At 42.6% G+C, this 20,227-nt stretch overlaps 1 protein-coding gene across 1 annotated transcript in view; it reads left to right on the top strand.

Moving 5' to 3' along the window:
- Positions 1 to 20,227, top strand: part of DRC11 (dynein regulatory complex subunit 11) — a 105,238-nt gene that overhangs the window by 15,548 nt on the left and 69,463 nt on the right. Inside the window, exons 5-6 of the mRNA XM_075285452.1 lie at positions 2,547 to 2,738; positions 4,464 to 4,535. Coding sequence (XP_075141553.1) covers positions 2,547 to 2,738; positions 4,464 to 4,535 — 264 coding nt within the window. The remainder of the gene's footprint in view (positions 1 to 2,546; positions 2,739 to 4,463; positions 4,536 to 20,227) is intronic.

Below are 20,227 nucleotides of genomic sequence, written 5' to 3'. Positions count from 1 at the left end.
TAAGATGTATAGGGAGGAGACCTCATACAATGTATTCTTCTTATTTCCTCCGCCTAATCACTACAGGAAAGAGGGGTGAATCTATTACTTATCTTATCACTTTACGAGTTGGTGGTAATTCCTCAGGCAGTGAAGGGGTTAAGAGGTGTTATGGAGGACCATTCTCCAGGTCAGGGATCCTCCTTGTGAAAATTTGCACGGTTGTACAACAGGTCGCTCATCAATCCTCTCCCTCCTTTCAGGAACACCTCATACCAAGTACTCCCCTGGCACATTGCAGGAAATATCAGTTTGATCCCTGATCTTTCAGTTCCTAGACATAATTTATTGTCAGTTTGTTTAAACCATTAAGTTCTCTTATTTTGGGAGGAGAAGAATGAAAGAAGATAAAAAACAGGAAAGATCAGAGAAAGAACAATATTTCAATTGCCCAAAAACATACATAGAAATATATCATAGGGGTGTGTGTGCAATAATATAAATGTATGCCGCAAGTGATTCCATATTGTCCTTGTTAGGAGTTGATATATAGAACAATGTGTATTTTGTGGCCAGAGAAATATAACACATCACTAGGGGACAATAAGATATGTATGCAGGCTAAGACTGGCCCACAGGTGAATCCCCTGGAGGACTCCTGAGGCGGCTGGACCCCCTGGAATGGCACAATACACTCACCGTACTTCATACAGACACTCATATCAAAGTGGGTTCAAGCCCAGATCATAAAGTGGCAAACATTTTAGTCTTTCCAAGACAAAACGGTATGGAATATTGGAATATGTATGGAATATTCAGGTCAAACACGGCTCGATACAAACTGATTCGCCCATCTCTACACCTGACTGAAATCTTCCATTTTTAATTCCACTTAACCATTCTTCACTTCCACAAGGCATGGCCATATGTATATAAGTCTGTGTGGTAATGCATTAGCCCTACAGGCTTCATTGGGTGCCATAGGTCTGGAGCTATTTTACAGAGAATACCTCCATACATTTAACACATATTTGGAACAATCCTTTTTTCTTGGATTTCCATAGAAAATGACTCAATCTCTTCATAACGTTATATTATATTAAAAGCGTATTGAGGTAAAATAGAAGCCCCGTACACTCGAATGTTGTGATGGTCAGTGGCCATACAGCATCACTCAAGCTTAGGTGGTCTTTATGGACCCACATTTGTGACAATCTCTATACCATTGTCCCTAGACAAACAAGCAGTTTGATAATATTATACAGCACCACCAACCATCAGCAAATTTGACATTTGTGGGTCTAACAGCAAAGTTAAGTCCTTCCCCCTAATTCCGCCTCCTTAGTGTCCCCATACTCTGTACTGCAAAATGTCCTCCTAATTGTGTCCTTATACAGTATAATGTTACCTTAGTTCCTCCATTCACACTGCACTGCACCTTTAGTGGTCCCAACTAGAGATGAGCGAGTACTGTTCGGATCAGCCGATCCGAACAGCACGCTCGCATAGAAATGAATGGACGTAGCCGGCACGCAGGGGGTTAAGCGGCCGGCCGCCGTCAAAGCGGAAGTACCAGGTGCATCCATTCATTTCTATGGAGCGTGCTGTTCGGATCGGCTGATCCGAACAGTACTCGCTCATCTCTAGTCCCAACGCTTGCCTGTCACATCAGTTGGAAGGCTCTTGGCGCTGAAATCATAAAGTGCTTACATCCTGAAGCTGACAGCATCATGGCATGGCAGTATTATTTAATAAGTAACGGCAGAATGAAAAAAACAAAACTGCCTATGGTCAATTGGAGACCCCACCGATCTCTGGGTCCCCATTTTGGGTTACCGTGCTCTTGGTTCCAATACCTTCCACAGTGTTGCACAGATATTGTCATTGCTTACTTCTGTCCATGCCCATATTTCTAATCTACCTATCAATATGAAAGAAGGAAAATCTTGAGAACCAGGCAAACTCCATTTAGATGTAGCCCTTGGTCATATTATAATCCCGGACCCCGGTATTGTAAGGCAACAATGCTAACCACTGATTTATCAATATATACATTGTAATTCCAGGGTGCAAAAGAGGAAATTCACACACTATAGGGCCAATATCCTAAAAAGCCAAATATCCCAGTAATGGGGTAACTAGGAAATCTGGAGGAAACTTCTGCAACACACATGGATAACAATATGCAGAAATGTGCCTATGTGAAGCAAGAAACAGGAAAGTATCCTTGTAAGAGATGGAGTCAGAAAGGAGATGTATTTTACTATCCTTATTTATGAAGCCCATATAACATATATCAGACTCCCAGGACCTCTAACACTTCAGAAAATACAGTAACACATTTTATTATTTCCTTACATTTTTAACCTCTTACTACAAACATTTTCTAGACGTTTCATCTTAAGGATTTGCATTTATTTTTTTCTTACACATTGAATGCTGTTTTCCCCGTATTTATACTATGCAAAGTAAAGGCATTTTGTTAAAAAAAAATCTAATGTAATATAGACTTTTGTATCATTAAAGTGATCTAAGTGACAGTCCACTAACCATATCTGATTTGTTAGGTAAAGCCAATGAAGCCAATGTCAATAGATGAGGCAGTTCGTGTGATCCAGGTGTCTGAGAGAGCTCGACAGGGGCGGCTGAGAGCCAAATTCATGAGGGAGATCCATCTAGAAGAGAAGAGAGAAAGGATGGCCAAACTCCAAGGAGAAAAGGTCTTAGATCCAAACCTGGCTGCACAGACTATACAGAAGGTATAACTATTCCATATGTTTAGGGTGGTCTTATGGCTATCTTAGTATTCAGTATTTTTAGCAGTTCACATACTAGCGCTCCTCTAGGAGAAAGAACGCTGTCTCTCTAAGGGTCGGATCACACAGAGGAATTTGCCGCGGAATTGGAGGCTGGTTTTGCCCCTGAATCCAGAGCAGTTTCCTCCCAGAATTCGCCTCCCATTGTTTTCATGGTTGGCAGAGATCATAGCAGGATGCGTAAAAAGAGGCGTTCTGCTCGATCTTGCTGCGGATTCTGTGGCTCGAGATTCCCTCCTGATTAAGCCCATTTACTATCCTTATTTATGAAGCCAATGTAAAATATATCAGACTCCCAGGACCTCTAACACTTCACAAAACACAGTAACACATTTATCCGGGCCTAATCAAGAGCAGGATGTCGCTGACGCACTGCATCGGCATCTGGTTGCAGCTAGACCACGGTGAAAATACCGGCGGTGGAAAATGAAGAGAATTCCTCTTCATTTTCCATCATGTGAACACACCCTAACGTCGCCTATCGCGGGTAGCTACCCAACAATACGGCATTGCAACTTGATTAAGGATATTAGCGTTTTCTCCAAAAGGAAAAGAGACCTGGTATTAAGACATTGGCTTATAAGATAGCTATGTTCCATAGGTGGCACTATCAAAGCTAATTCACATACCTTTCTCCAAGGGTTCATTGGCCCAGGAGACATCCTACACAAACTGGGGGTGTCCACAAGAAGAAACAGAACTCCCTGAAACCTAGCGATTGTCCATGATGTAGCAAGTCTCTTCAAGATGGCAGCATAGGGTTTTGATTTGCTTACATCAAGGCCTATGACTTTGTTCAGCTTTTCTCAGAATATCAGTCAGTGAAAGCCTTTATCATAGATTTTCTTCACTTAGGCTGCCTTCACGCGGAGTAACGCCGGGCTTGTAAAAATCCTCATTCACAGCCATACACGCGAGCGCTGCGGAAGGCTCCCAAACACTTCCCATTCACTTCAATGGGAGCGCTCGTAACGCCGGCTTTACGAGCGCTCCCATTGAAGTGAATGGGAAGTGTTCGGGAGCCTTCCGCAGCGCTCGCGTGTACAGCTGTGAATGAGGATTTTTACAAGCCCGGCGTTACTCCGTGTGAAGGCAGCCTTAGGAGTCTGACTAGAGGTTGATGATATAAATATTTAGCATGAACAATTGACAGCTATTGTGCGAAGGTGATAGAGCCAGAACACCAACCATTGGCAGCCACCATTGTCTATTTTCATCCTTGGAGAACATTTGAGAAACTTGATTATAATTCAGGATCCAGTAAGATTTTGGATTTTAAGAAATGGATGAAAGTACAAAAAGTTGTATCTGAATAAAAATGAGCGTGTCAATTCTCACTTCAATTCTAGTAAAAAACAGTATCCAGAGTCCATTGCAAAAAAAAAAAAACTGTGCTGAGAATAGGGTTAAGTAAGGAAAAACTGGTAGTATATTTCCATTTCCCACAGAAGAATACTGTTTACATATGGAATACTTTGACTTTCTCTAAGGTAAGTAATGTGAATGGTTCACAAAGTCATAGCCTGAAGCCAATCCCTAGTATATTTACTGCCCTTTCCACTCCACACTCCCTTCCTGTACGCTTCTCTACTTCCCCAATAGCGCAGCAGCTCAGGAAACTGTTTCCATGCCTGCCGTATCCTTACTGATTTTCCGTTCACACCATAGGTCTGGCAAGGCTATATTCAAAGGAAGAAAACCAAGCAGCAAAGAGAAGAGGAAATGATCTTCCTGGGCATGGTAGGTTTTACAGAGGACACGCTTCTCCAGGGCAACATTAATATATTTACCATACAAAACTGAGACCTTGCACCCATACACAAATCTTAAGGTCCCTGTGTTTGTGGATTTTGTTTTGGCAAAGAAGAAGCTTTTGTGTCCTCACGAGACACTGCTGTGACAATGAAGTAACATGTAACATCCAGTAGATGGATACCGAAAGTTTTATAAACACTTGTGAGCACTCGTGAAACAAAATGGAACAGAGCTAAAAGTGGTTCTCTGAGAGTATGATACGGATGATGTATCCTTAGAATAGGTCACCAGTGTCAGGATTGGTGATGATTCAACACCCACTACCCACGCAGATCAGCTGTTTGAACAGGTTTCAATGATTGGTCAAGCATAATCCAACTCAAGAGGATTGAACTGCAATAACTAAGCACGAGTGGCAGATCTACCACTGTAGCAGCCATAGCGCCTGCTACAGGGCCCACACTACTGTTTTATTTTATTTTATTAAATAGGTTATCACTTTGTAACCAGGTTACCAGATAACGGCCACTATTTACTTACCGATGCCCACAGTTGTCTCCAATTTCCCTTCAGCCCTCCAGGGGGCCCTGTGCATCCCTTATCACATCACTGACACTAAACAATGTCTGGATGTTACTAACAGCAATGTGGTATGGGATCCACGAGGCCCCCTGGCGGTCTCAAGGGGAAGCGGCCATGAGCAGGAGCAGGGCTGCAACACTTTGTTAGGAAAACCTCGCGAGATTTGTCAGTTTCTTTTGGACCAAGCAATAGCAAAACTGCTATTATTATACTCTTGGGCTCCAGCACTGGTTTTCAGGCCTCTTCAATGATATCACAGGTCATGTGAGTCGTTCTGGCATCACAATGCATAATGTGATATCTGTGAAGCAGCGGTCTGTGAGGTCATTGAGGAGGCCCAAAGACCCACACCAGAGTAGTGTAGAAACCTCCTTTAAAAAAAAAAATACAGTACATAGTAGCTTCACCTTCTTTCTCTTGGTTACTGTGAAACTACATGCTGTGAGAGGGGAGGAGGAGCTGAGACAAAGCAATTATGCACAAAAATCGCAAAATCATAGTATTAATAGCGCACCCGCTGAAAAAACATGGATGGAAAAGCAATACATTTACAGAAAAGTCAGATATGGCATCTATATCTGAAATATGCAGTCCAATTGTGCCCTCTAGCTTATTATCAGGACATCTATAGTGCTATAGCCAGTCGCTGTGACAGGTTCACTTTAAATGAGGTTATAGGAGTGGTTATGCTCGGCGGCAGGGGTTGCTGTAATGAGCTGTTTTTGGCACACACACTCTTTATTAATAGGTTTTTTAGTATCTTTGAGTCATTCAACATCATTTTTCACTGTCTGATATGTGTGACATAAACCGAAAAGAAAAAATGATGAGCATATGCCGAAAACTAATGTCTTGCACTTAATGCAGCATCTCGGGATGTAATAGAAAGGCACTCACTGTGTGGCATTAATATAGCGTGATACATAGTCTTTACAGTGTAAAATGACAGAGTCTCAGCACTATGGTGTATAATGGCTTTGTACACACGCAGGGAGCTTCTTTGCAGTTGTGCCGCCAATCTGAATACATTCTATTTATATCGCTACAATCTGCCTGACAAATTAGCTGTTATGGACACTTTGCATAAATATTTATGCCTGTGTTTGCGTGGGGGCAGAACAGTTTGATTTACAGGGTAATGCTATGTTTAATGACCCACTCTCCCCTCTCTGCAGAGCCAAAGCCACATATCAAAAATACAGCACTTTTAAAGATAACATGCCGAGTCTGCACTGCTGGGTCCACTTAACTGTTTCTATCCCAGAGAGCGCCGCATGCTACGTAAGCAAAAAAAAATTTAAAAAAAATAACACCAAGAGGCTGCCATTCTGTCATCAGTTTATGGAGTGTAAGAAGATGTGAACAACAAAATGCCGCTCCCTAGAATCAAATGAAGTCTCCATTGAGTCTCTGAACTTTTTCAAGTTCCCCGTGCGCTAAAAAGTTCTCATTTTCTTCTTCTAGAACTAATGACTTTCTTTATCAAGTCTGAAAACCTGTAGAAAGTTTGTAGTTAAGCAAGCACGTGAAGAATTGCAAATATTTGCTTCATATTTCTAATATTAATGGGGTTGTCTGTTAGGTAAATTTGGGAAAACAGAACACCGGTGGGTCCTTTTGGACCGGCGGTTTAGTATCCCAAAATGATGACTTCTGTTGGTGCAGTGCTTAGTTCTGCAAAGAAGCTGGGACCATGGGCAAAGCTATGGGGGTTGCAGCAGTGGCAGTTTCTACCCAGTCCTGGACCATAAGGAGTCCCAAATGTCACAATGCTACATAAAATATTCTATTCTTCTAAATGCATAAAGTAGAGGGGCTCATGTACAGATTATGTGGCCCAGGGGCTTCAAGTTACAGTACATCGTGACTACCCTATGCATGTGCTCAACATCTACCCAACATCTGAAGAGCATTGCTGAACTGCGCATGCACTGGAAGATGAGCCCAATCCTATTAATATTATAAATGTGAAAGTTTGTGAGTTTGTGGGTTTGTGGGTTTGTGTGTTTGGATGTTTGCATGTTCGGATGTTTGTTCCTCAATCACAGAAAAACCGCTCCACCGATTTGGCTGAAATTTTCCACAAACATAGTTAATACACCCGATTAAACAATAGGCTACTTTTTGTCACAATAGCGCACATATGTTTTTCCCAGGACCCCCACAAAACCCAAACTCACACCACTATCTCTGCAATCTCACACACTTTGGACCCCGATTTGGCTGAAATTTTCCACAAACATAGTCCCTACACTCGATTGCGCAATAGGCTACTTTTCGTCACAATAGCGCACATACGTTTTTCCCTGGACCCTTTGGATGTTCGGATGTTTGGCGGTCAATCACGCAAAAACCGCTCCACCGATTTGGCTGAAATTTTCCACAAACATAGTTATTACACTCGATTAAACAATAGGCTACTTTTCGTCACAATAGCGCACATACGTTTGTGCCAGGACCACCACAAAACCCAAACTCACACCACCATCTCTGCAATCTCACACACTTTGGACCATAGCAAGCCACAAAATTCATATTGCCCTCTACAGCCTCGCCCCTAACCCCACACAATCACATATACATATACTTTACCACTTTGACCCTCACCTTAACGATTCTCTAGGAGGCGCTCTTTAACGCTCCGGAGCAGCCATGTTTGCCCCCACCACTCTGACAATCCGCGACACCACCCACCCATGTCAATACCCCTAGGCGGTCTAATAAATGCAAAAAAAAAAGTTTTAAAAAAGTAAAAAAAATATAAAAAAAATAAATAAAAAGGATTAAAAATTCAAATCACCCCCCTTTCCCTAGAACACATATAAAAGTAGTTAAAAACTGAGAAATACATACATGTTAGGTATCCGCGCGTCCTAAATCGCCCGCTCTACAAAGTTATACAAATATTTTTCCTGTTCGGTAAACGCCGTAGCGGGAAAAATGGTCAAAAGTGCCAAACTGCCATTTTTTCACTGTTTTGATTCTGCTAAAAATTTGAATAAAAAGTGATCAAAGCAATAACATTTCCCAAAAATGGTAGAACTACAAAGTACACCCGTTCCTGCAAAAAAAGACACCCTATACATCCCCGTACACGCAAGTATAAAAAAGTTACGGCTGTCGGAATAAGGCGAGTTTTCAAAAAATAATTTTTTAACACAGTTTTGGATTTTTTTTAAGGGGTCAAAATGTAAATAAAACCATATAAATTTGGTATCCCCGGAATCGTAACGAAACACAGAATACAAGGGACATGTCATTTTGGTTGCACAGTGAACGCCGTAAAACCAAAGCCCGTAAGAAAGTCGCAGAAATGCATTTTTTCTTCAAATCCACCCCATTTTGAATTTTTTCCCTGCTTCTCAGTACATTATATAGAATAAATAATGGTGGCATCATGAAGAAAAAATTGTTCCAGGAAAAATTAAGACCTCATATGGCTCTGGGAGCAGAGAAATAAAAAAATTATGGGGTTTAGAAGGAGGGGAGTCAAAAACGAAAATCAAAAGGAAAGGGTTAACTTCAAATACTTCTGTCCCAAAGTCACTATGTAAAGTTTCTCACAACACCGTATAGCAGCTCAAATACAAAGTAACTTCAAAACAAAAGTCTCCCGTATTCTCAGAATTACAGCAAAAACAAGATACAAACTTACATTTCATATCCCATACCATATACACAGTACGAAAACCTTACCCACGCCTGTATATACCCACTTCTACAATCACCGCAGACGAAGTCGCGGGTACCAGCTAGTGAAACATATTTTGAGTATAAAAACCTTAACATACAGCCAAGCTGTATATAGAGATTCTTCCATATGGACATGTTGGTGGATCAGTTTGCCAAATTTACATGACAGATTCCCTTTAACATGAAAAGCCCCTTCCAAATAGAAAACATTGATCTGCTGAATGGTGTAGGTCCAGCTTCATAAAACCGCAGATTGGGTGTATTTGCCCGAACACCAACCCCTGTTTGCGTTAGCGTTCCTCTTTGGCTTATTAAGTTTATCAGCTCCTTACCACCACCCCTAGTTTCATGGGCCCCCTACATTATGTTCCACCTTAATGTTTAACACAAACACTTACACTCACCTTCCAACGCTCCCCCGCCGCTCTCTCCACTCTCACTCCACTCTCATGAATATGAATGTCATAGAGGAAGGTCTTCTACTCAGAACCAGTGTTGGACTATGAAGGTAACAGACATAGAAAAATAAGATACTTGTGTGAAACCATAAAACAGAGTCTAAAGAGACCTCCAATAAAACCCAACCCTTGTGGTTGGGTGCTCACCTTGAGTAGTGTTGTGTGTATGTGTGTACGTACATAACAACTACACCAGCATGACCATTCCAAGGAGGCAGCTGCGGTCAATGGGAAACTGCCCCTGGAATAAACCGAGGTTCTAGAGTCCAAGGCAGTCAATGAGTTCAGTGGCTCAACAAAAAGCCAGAATACGCGCAGGTCCACCATCAAAACCAAGTATGTGGTATTAACTACACTACTCACCATTCTCTCTCTGTTCTGGGCACCGAGTGCTGATGTCACAGCAGGCGTTTATCCTTGGTGGCGTAGATAAAGCCAATCTTTAAAATCCTCCCTTCTGAATTAGGGTTCTTTTGCACCGAAACAAGATTAACCACATAACAACCTACCGTACATGCTCATACCAGAAAAGACTGAGATGAGATTTTAGATGGAGATCTTGCTTTTAATAAATATAGACCAACAGAAATATATAATAGAATGAAGTCCAATATAATAAATAGATGGTGCCATGAAGAAACATTATTATTCAGCTCAAATATGTTGGAAGAGAACGGGTGGTGTATGTCTGGGGCTAGAATCAATCACATGATACAAAATTTTCTTCTGTCTAATGCACAGGAACACCTTAACAATCTCAGTATATACTTTAGCGCTGGGGGATGTGTGCAGAGCTTCACTCTCCAATAACCCACTTATTGTTGGAGAAAACTGGAGACATAAACTATGCATTCTCTGCTCCATTGTGTCTCCTTAGACTTGCCAGGGTGTTCAGCGGAAGCAATATTTGTCCTGTTAGCAGAAAAAGCCTTTGCTGACTATCCATTTTACAAACCATTTAATGTGCGCAAGTATATAAATTGTGTCTAAACTTCTGTATAGATAGTTACTTCTATAACCACTTTGTATCAATGTATCAATAGCACATAGAGATGTTCTAGTTTCCTCATGCCATTGTCCAGAATGAATCTGTTCCTCGTAGACCCAACATGGTAGTAATTATAACAGTAGAAGCCATGCCAGCCAATATGGGGCACAGCGCCTAGGGGCCCACATCTCATTTTTATGGAGATAATAATATAGTGTTGGGTTTCTGGTATCTGAGGCCTGGTTCACATCTGCATTCGGGTTCCCTGCTGGAGACCCCCGGAACGTAAACCTATCCGCATAAAAAAAGCGGTTACCTAAGGAAATCCCCGAACCCCATAGATTATAATGGGGTCCATGTGGTTTCCGCATGAAAAATGTGGAGAGAAAAGTGCTGCTTGCGTTACTTTTCTCTCCACTTATTTCATGTGCATATTGGAACAGAATGGCCCGAATGCAGATGTGAACTGGGCCTAAGGCCACTCTCACATCTGAGCCATGATGGTGTCTGGCAAAAAATGGAGGAGGACAAAGTCTTGCATGGAGGACTTTTTCGTGTCCTGGTTTCAATTCATGAAGTTGTCTATTGTCAGGAATAGTAATAAAATAAGAAAAGAAGCTGCACTCACCTGTCATGTCTCCAGTGCCTACAGCGCCTCCACTCCAGTCCTCCAAAACTTTACTTGGCGTAGTGATGATGTGCCTGTATACACCATGTGACATACCGTGTACTGCTTGGGCCAGTGATTGGCTACAGCAGTCATGTGGGGTATACGGGTACCAGTAGGGGTATTATAGAATCATTTTTATCACAATATTATGACCTCTGAAAACCCCTTTAAATTCTAAGCATGTGACCCAATTTGCTCTGAGACCTATGAATATGGTAAAGGTGCATGCACGAGCCCCATACCATCGCAGACAGTGCCCCTATGGATATTACAGACGTGTAGACACAACATTTGACTTTTCAGAGCTTCTGTGTGAATATCTCCTTTGTTCAGCATACAGTAGAACTTGCCACAATCGTTCTGAATCAGTGAAAATATATCCATGTGCCAAAAGAATGGCAGCTGTCTATTCCCCTCTTCCCACTGAGAACACGTGTATGCTCTGGCAAGGCCGGCATGCATGTGCATGGAGAAGAAGGGAGGGATAGCTCTTAGTTAGGCCAATATTAATGCTGTATGACCTGCATTAGGATTTATAGGAGTATCCATATGCTATGTATATGACTTCTAGATGATATTACTTGACTTAGCAATTTTAATATTGTAGCTCTTTATGTAGGCTCCATGTAATAGTTATATAAACTTGGCCATATACAGAGCAAAAACATTGACTGTGATGTAAGCCCTTATAATTATTTATGGTATTTTGATAGCAACTGTGAATTCCATAGTCCCATAAAATCTGTCTATGCATATTATTCATGTACACCTCGTACACTGCATAAATTCCATATAAATAAGACTCCAGAGCTGTCAGACATAAATTATATATGCTATGGCACCATGCCACACCATGCTCCCCATTGTATGCTCTGTGTATACTTGGTTTAATTACACAGCCTGGTGACGGACATGACTGCAGCCGTCACATTATCTATAGCTGAGGCCCTAAAGGGGGTGCGTGCCGCTCTTGATAAACTAGAACGCTGCGATAATCTGATTGGAAATTATTTATAGGATGGCAAAAAAATGGAATATCAACACTAAACTGGATCAATAGGTGACGTTGTTGTAGATTTTTCCATCTAGCCCCTTAGGCTTCCTTGGAGATACCTGAGCTGCCAGCACCCTGACATTTTCCTAACCTACTTCTGTCTAGTTATATATGTTGGCGTCTTATACCACACATACACTGACTACAAATGAACGGATTAATAAAATCGTATGCAGTGATAGCAATGGGAAGCATACTCTCCTTCACAGTCGGGGGGCATATTTGCTACCCAACTGACCGGCGGCTTAATAACTTTTGGCTGAGTGCTTATATTTTTAAAGCTAAGCTCTTTGAAGAGTGGCCGCAGTGTAATGTGTACTTTGGAGAGGAGATGAGGATAGGCTTATAATAGAATCTTTCATAAACCTGCTTTTCTATATTTTTACTGACTCCAGGTCCATTTTCTTCCTGTGCTTATGTTAGCCCCACACACTGCTCCATTATGACACAGCCCTGAAGGTTTTAACGATGGCTCATCTTTACTGAAGTTACTTTATTAATGAAGTCTCTGCGGGTGCATTAATCGCTTGGCTTTCACAGCTAATGGGCTCCCTCTCGCCCCGACATTCCCCTCACCCCACTGCTTGTGCTGATATGTCCTTCCATAACTGCCTTCCCCTGTTTAATGTTCTCTGCCGGCGCCCAGCACGCACATTGAGCAGCTGTTCTGGGTCATTAGCCTGAGGATGCAAGAATTGAACTGGGCCTGCACTTTGGAGAATGTCCATTAACATGCACCCAGCATCAGCACACACGCACACCCCCGCCGCCACCACCACACCAGCTATCGCACATGACAGTGGGGAGGTATGATGTATGGCAAGGCACATCCACATACGTTTACTTAATGCACCAGGCCAATTCCTTTCAGTGTGCAAATATTTTTCTTTACAAATTGCCTTCCTGGTCACTTTATCATTCCTTTAAGAAATTTCTCTCCAGAGTCCTTCTCTATTTGTCTGCAGCAAACCCATGGACTGCGTCAGGCCGGACTATTTGCACATGCAAGAAGACGTTCCCATACCGAATGGGAATGAAAAATGTGTGACCCTCTTGCTTTTATGTTCAGTTAAGGGAACCCTAAATAATAATAGTTGCATGTCCAGCACAGCGATTTACATTTCAGCAATGCTTCTCATATATTTCTATGTTCCTGCATGCATCTGTCGTGTTATTCACTTGAAAGCTTTGACAGTATGGTTGAAAGCTATGATGTTATATTGAGGGACAGTGCCCATTTCTGCTGTAATATCATAAAGACAGCCCCTTTATAAAACGAAGCTAGCTGGCCTGCTAATATGGAGTTGTAATTGCCCAGTTCACATCTGGGTTCGGATTTCCGTTTGGGGAGTCTACTTGGGAACCCCCTGACCGGAAATCTATCCGTATAAAAAAGCGGTTACCCAAGGAAACCCAAGACCCCAAGACTTTAGTTATGCCACTGGTCATAAATGATTTTTTTTATACCGCCTTCACCATTTTCTCGAATTTGATGGGTGTGGGAGAGGCCATCTATCACACTATAGTCACAATTTTTTACATAAATGGCAACAAAAAAAATCTCTGTCGAGGAGCACACCATAGCAAAGCATGTGCCTGACCACAACAAGGTACAGACCTCCCCATGAATCAGGCTAATCCTCCAAGACTGGCATATAATATTCTGGTGTTGATGAATCCACGCCAGTGTTTACAAAGAATATATTGTAAAATGTTTATCTTCCACATATTTAGAGCCTTTTAGGTCTAACCTTAAGGCTTTGTTCACACGGAGGGCGGTAGGGTGGATTTTGATATCGAGAGTGACGCGGGGAGCTGCGTCACTCTCAGGTCAAAACCCGCCTGCCACAACTGTTGCGGCTTCCGACAGTCGCGGCTTCCCCCTCCGGAGCAGGCTCAAATGAATGGGCCGACACTGGAGGTTGCTGCTGCCAGGCGGACGCCGTGGCTCAATGAACCGGAGAATCCGCCAGAGGAAAGGGCAGCATGCCGCTCATGGAAAAAAGTAGCCTGGCGGTCTACACAGACCATGATTGTGAGGGGGCGGATTATGACGAGGATTACGCGCCATAATCTGCCCCCTTAGTGCCCGTGTGAACAAGCCCTAAGAGCTAGAAAGCACCATAGTGCTTTCTATACGTATGTTATGGATATGATCTGCTGCTGCTGATTATCTTGTTCTAGTTCTGTGTCTGTAGAGGTGCTGTGACTATATCACAGCGCCAAAAGGTGATTATTGATATACCTTAGAATTCTCAATGAGATGATATAAAGGGTAATGCACTAGGTGCCGTGCGGTGCTCTTGTTCTCTGGTTTTTTTGTAAGACCTAGAGAGGACACTAAACTGAGGACCTGCAATAATTCCTGCATTAGAACCCTCTCATAGGTTAATATAATGTTGGGGGATCAGATGAGTACGGCACAGTCTATACAAGCTCCGTGACCTGCTCAGTAAGTGGATTTGTATGTACATACATCTGCAGCTTGAGTTTATTATAATGTAATTATGGTAGAAGAAGTGACTTATTGTACTGGGATACATAACAAATGTTACAATAAATGCAAATAGTAGCGACTGGCACAGATGTTGTGATGGAAAGATGCAGGGAGAGACAGAGAAAAGAGAAAGGCAGCCAAAGGTTAAATGCAGGTGGGGGGCACAGGGTAGAAGCCTGCATACTGAGCACGGAGGCGCACAGAGACCCTCAGTCATAACACGTACACACTGGCTCTCATTCACTTCTGAAAGGAAGACTTTGAACAAGCAATGAATAGGCGCAGTAAATCTGGTGCTTCATGGTAAATGGTGGGGAGAGCATTGTTTCTGCCATGTTAGGCTATGTTCACACTTCAAATCAATGACAGTTGAATTGTAGACTAAATAATAAGTGTGCCAAAGTTCTGCCTTCCTTCATATGTTATACTGAGCCTGTAATGCACAACCAGATATAACAGTGCCCGTGCAGGAGTGTGGCACCAGTTAAGTCATAGGCTGGCCATACACATTAGATTTGTATCGGCCATACCCACCTATTTCAAACAGGACTATCTCACCATCTAATGGTCATGGTGGCCTCCTGACCCTCCCCCAATGGGATATCTGGGGAGATAAGGATTGGGCAGTTGGATAAGATAAGCCTCAGGAAGCAGCTTTGTTCCCTTTGCTTGTTCAGGACATACACTATGTAATCAAAAGTATCCAGACACCCCCAAAAACATACGTTTTTCATATTAGGTGCATTGTGCTGCCCCCTACTGCCAGGTACTCCATATCAGCGACCTCAGTAGACATTAGACATCGTGAGAGAGCAGAATGGGGCGCTCTGCGAAACTCATGGACTTCAAACGTGGTCAGGTGATTGGGTGGCACACATCACACAGGTCAATGCCAAACGACGCCTCGCTTGGTGTAAGGAGCGTAAACATTGGACAAATGAACAGTGGAAAAACGTTGTGTGGAGTGACAAATCACGGTACACAATGTGGCGATCCGATGGCAGGGTGTGATTATGGTGAATGCCCGGTGAACACCATCTGTAGTGCCAACAGTAAATTTGGAGGCGGTGGTATTATGGTGTGGTCGTGTTTTTCATGGAGGGGGCTTGCACCCCTTGTTGTTTTGCGTGGCACTATCACAGCACAGGCCTACATTGATGTTTTAAACACCTTCTTGTTTCCCACTGTTGAAGAGCAATTCGGGGATGGCAATTGCATCTTTCAATACGATCGAGAACCTGTTCATACTGAACGGCCTGTGGCGGAGTGGTTACACGACAATAACATCTCTGTAATGGACTGGCCTGCACAGAGTCCTGACTTGAATCCTATAGAACACCTTTGGTATGTTTTGGAACGCCGACTTCGTGCCAGCCTACATCGATACCTCTCCTCAGTGCAGCACTGCGTGAGGAATGGGCTGCCATTCCCCAAGAAACCGTCCAGCACCTGATTGAACGTATGCCTGCGAGAGTGGAAGCTCTGTCATCAAGGCTAAGGGTGGGCCAACACCATATTGACTTCCAGCATTACCGATGGAGGGCGCCACCAACTTGTAAGTCATTCTCAGCCAGGTGTCCGGATACTTTTGATCACATAGTGTATGTACTGCTTGGCCAAGCAGAATATCCATGTATATGGGGGAGAGGGGGTTATTTGTTGGGTGAAATATCTGTCCAATAAGGCTTGTTCATCCAATAACTATCTAAAGTATAGGGCCAGATATAGTTTAGTGCAATTAAATGAATATGAAGAAAATATTTACCTTAAATCAAATCAAAAGTCCAATGACATACCCCATCTGATGGGCACTGCCACCCTGAGCCATTCCAAAAATATAAGCCCACTTGGCTAGTAGACCCTAATTTGCATCAATACTAAAAGGGCTTATAACTTTGGAATGGCTGAATGGATTTGGATATAAAAAAAACAAAAAAAACATAATGTTCTTTTGGTTGGACTTCACCGATTGACTTATCACCTCTACTATAGATAGGTGATAAGCTTCAATCTTGTGACCCCCTGCCGTTTAAAAGCAGACAACCCCTCTAAGCTTCCAGTTCAATCTCTCTCCATGAGTTTTATTACGACTAGCGAGAAAATGTAAGTGATGTGCCTGAAGCCACATTTATTATTATATTGGGAGACTCCATTATTATCGTAGTCTTTGCTTTTACGGGAGACAGAAATCCCAATAAGCTTGTAGGAGTCTGTGAATTTACAGTTCATAGAGGTTACTGCAGTGTTGTGAGGCTCTTGCTGATAAAGCAATTGCTTTCTATATTAGTAGTGGCTACAGCCCAGAGCTTCACTTTAATGGTAACATGTTAATGAAATGTAACGTTTATGTCCAGTTAATATATTTCAGTAGAAAGTACAAAATCTATATTAGCCAAAGCGCCAGTATCAGCAGCCGTGCTCGGAGCAGAGTAAATGTTTGCCGACCTAATTCTAGCCAAGATAGATAATGTATTTTCTAGTCCTATTCGTGGACTGACTGCTTGCTGAGAGCAATATTCAGGAGTGACCGAAGCCAATCGAGGGGGTAAATGTTTGAAAGGCGTGTTAAAATATTGTTAACATATTTATCAGACATCAGCATCCGCCATCAGCAGGCCGCAATATGGGATAAATCAATGCGCATGCATATGTAATAGACAAGTCTAAACACAGATGTGTCTTATACCAGAGAAATGAAATGCAGATCGGTGCAGATCTCCTTGTACTTAATAGATGTAAGGAAACAATCTCCAGCAGAAAGAGATAAATCATATTCTGATGTATATTCCACAAAAACCAAGCTGTCATCAGCTCTTCAGTGCCGTCCTTGTTTTGGCATGACGTTTCATCCAGGAAGCCATTCAGACTATTTCTGTGGTTATTCTTCAATCAATCACTGTTACCTATTAGATGGTAGAAGTGACCTCTGCTGAAGAGCAATGCAAAGGAAAGTCAGAATTACAATTACTATACAGAATATACAGTAGTGTTAAGGGTAGAGGTAGAGCTAAGGCTACTTAGAGATGAGCGAGTACTGTTCGGATCAGCCAATCCGAACAGCACGCTCGCATAGAAATGAATGGACGTAGCCAGCACGTGGGGGGTTAAGCGGCCGCCCGCCGTCAAAGCGGAAGTACCAGGTGCATCCATTCATTTCTATGGAGCGTGCTGTTCGTATCGGCTGATCCCAACAGTACTCGCTCATCTCTAAAGGCTATGTTTACATTTGGAGACTCTGTTGCAATGTCCGCCTGAAATCTGTAGGTGAAAAAGTCCTACATGCGCGACTTTTTCATCCTCCAGGTTCAATGTTAAAACAATAGACACCAGATGGACCCTATTATAGTCAATGGAGTCCACCAGTCTTCATATGTAACCACTATTTCAGCGGTCCACCTGTCCATTGTTCTGGTCCTCTGACAGACCAGAGCAACAAGTGACACCAGTGTGAACTTAGCACAAGGGTGGCTATTAGGGCATGTGACCAGTTCTTAATGTGCCCTAAACATGCAGCCTCTGAGCCCACTTATTAAAAAGAGACATGAGCATTGAAAACATTCTTAAAAGAAGAGCAATTCTTGGTACAAAACTTGAAAAGTTGGATCAATGATGACTTTGCCCAAAGTCTAACTCATAATAGCCAATTATGGTTAAAGAGGTTGTCCACCTGTCATTAAGATGGGCCATCCATTTTAGGTCAGATTGTTGGGATCCCTGCCGATCAGCTGTTTCTCTGGTTACCCAGCTCCTGAGATTGTTTACATGCTGGTCAATGCTTATTCCCCATACATACACTGTCATGTACAGCACCAAGAAAGTAAAGGAGAATCCACTCCATAACTTTTTCACTGTCACTCCGCTTCAGCCCAAGGAACATTCAGGACATATGTACAGAAGTAGTGATGTTTACTGTACAATACATCCTTGGATAGAAAGTTCTTTATTTATTAGTTCTTTATTCTCTCTTTCCTGCTGTATCCATCAGCTCCTTCTCACTCCTTCCCCTTGCCCTCTCCATAGACTTCTATAGACAGGTGCAACCTGATACATGTGACCAGCACTTTGTCTTGAGACAGCTGCAGCAGAGATCTCAGACCCAGTGGCGTAACTACTGCCATAGCAGCGGAGGCAGCTGCCACAGGGCCCGGGACATTGGGGGCCCGGTGACAGCTGCTACCGCTGCTGTCATTATACTCGGGGGTCTTTTCGGACCCCCGAATATAATGATTAGCGGACCGGGAGAGGTAAGAAACATAAAAAACATGTTACTTACCTCTCCACGATCCTGCCAGGCCTCCTTCCTGACGTCTCTGACGTCACATGAACCCGGCCGGTGTCCCGGGTCATGTGACGTCCGATGTCATTGAACAAGGACAGCAGCGAGAAGGCAGCGGAGAAGACTGTGTAGGAGCTGGGGGACAGGTAAGTAACAGTAGTTTTTTATACGCATTCAAAAACAGTTTGTCCAGCTCACCCTTAATCTTGATATGGTGTAATTCCTGGGCTGCACGGATGTGGGTGGACTCCAATCCACATTGACTCAGCACATAGTGGTAGAAGGATCCAGTGTCACTATGGGGGATAATACTGTGTGCAGGGGCCACTATGGAGATAATACTGTGTGCAGGGGCCACTATGGGGGATAATACTGTGTGCAGGAGCCACTATGGGGGATAATACTGTGTGCAGGGGCCACTATGGGGGATAATACTGTGTGCAGGAGCCACTATGGGGGATAATACTGTGTGCAGGGGCCACTATGGGGGATAATACTGTGTGCAGGGGCCACTATGGGGCATAATAGAACGTGCAGAAATGCGTAGGAGGGGGTCGGTCGAGGTCTTCAGCGCCGGTGTCGGTCACCATGGGGCTCCACCATTTCTAGTTACCCAACTGCTCAGACCCCTCTAATAGTATCATGCCCAATCCATTATACATGTCCAAGACTTTCAACCCATTTCAGACTATGAAGTCTCAGCGATGTCAGTTTTGAGATATCCTATGAAAATCATATACTGTATTAGTGGTGACGTGTTCCTTGAGTCGTCCTGTACTACTGTATGGCTCTATTATTTTATCTTCATTATAAATGAAGGAGACTTTCATGATTAAAGACAGTGTTTTCTCACAGAAAAAAAGCAAGAACTTCTCAAATAAGATAAAGGGTGTATTATTTGAAGATTGTTTAACAACACGGCTGTTATTAAGTATATATCTATTGAAGTACAATATCTCATCAAAGACACGATGAAATGCAATTAGCATACATTTCTGGAGAAATACATGAATTTCCAATGTTAATAGAAAACTAATTTGTGTATTATAGAATTCTAATTAAAGTTACCAATCATACGGAGAGTAAAATCTATAAATAATTAATAATTACAATGAATACAGCGTATCGATCAGCTGGGATAATTACCGTACATGACTTTAATGAATGCGGTAATTCATTATGAACATTATCAGTATAGATAGAAATGATGAAAGGAAGATAAAATGTTACAAATCTATTTATCTAGGAAAGTGCATACAAAGGAGAAACTTCAGGATATTCCTCTGCTTGGAATGGATTGTAGATGTTGTTACAGTACGCAGAATGTATCAGTATGTGCTGTATTGGGTGAAATCGCATATGGAATCACTTCCACCACTCCCTAATTTAGTCAACATTATATCCATGTTCTACCATTTCCCTATTTTTCATCTAGAAAGCCCTATCCTTCCATTTTGGA

Source organism: Leptodactylus fuscus, chromosome 8 (genome assembly GCF_031893055.1).
Source record: "Leptodactylus fuscus isolate aLepFus1 chromosome 8, aLepFus1.hap2, whole genome shotgun sequence".
NCBI lineage: Eukaryota > Metazoa > Chordata > Amphibia > Anura > Leptodactylidae > Leptodactylus > Leptodactylus fuscus.
This window is presented reverse-complemented; position numbering and strand designations above follow the sequence as displayed.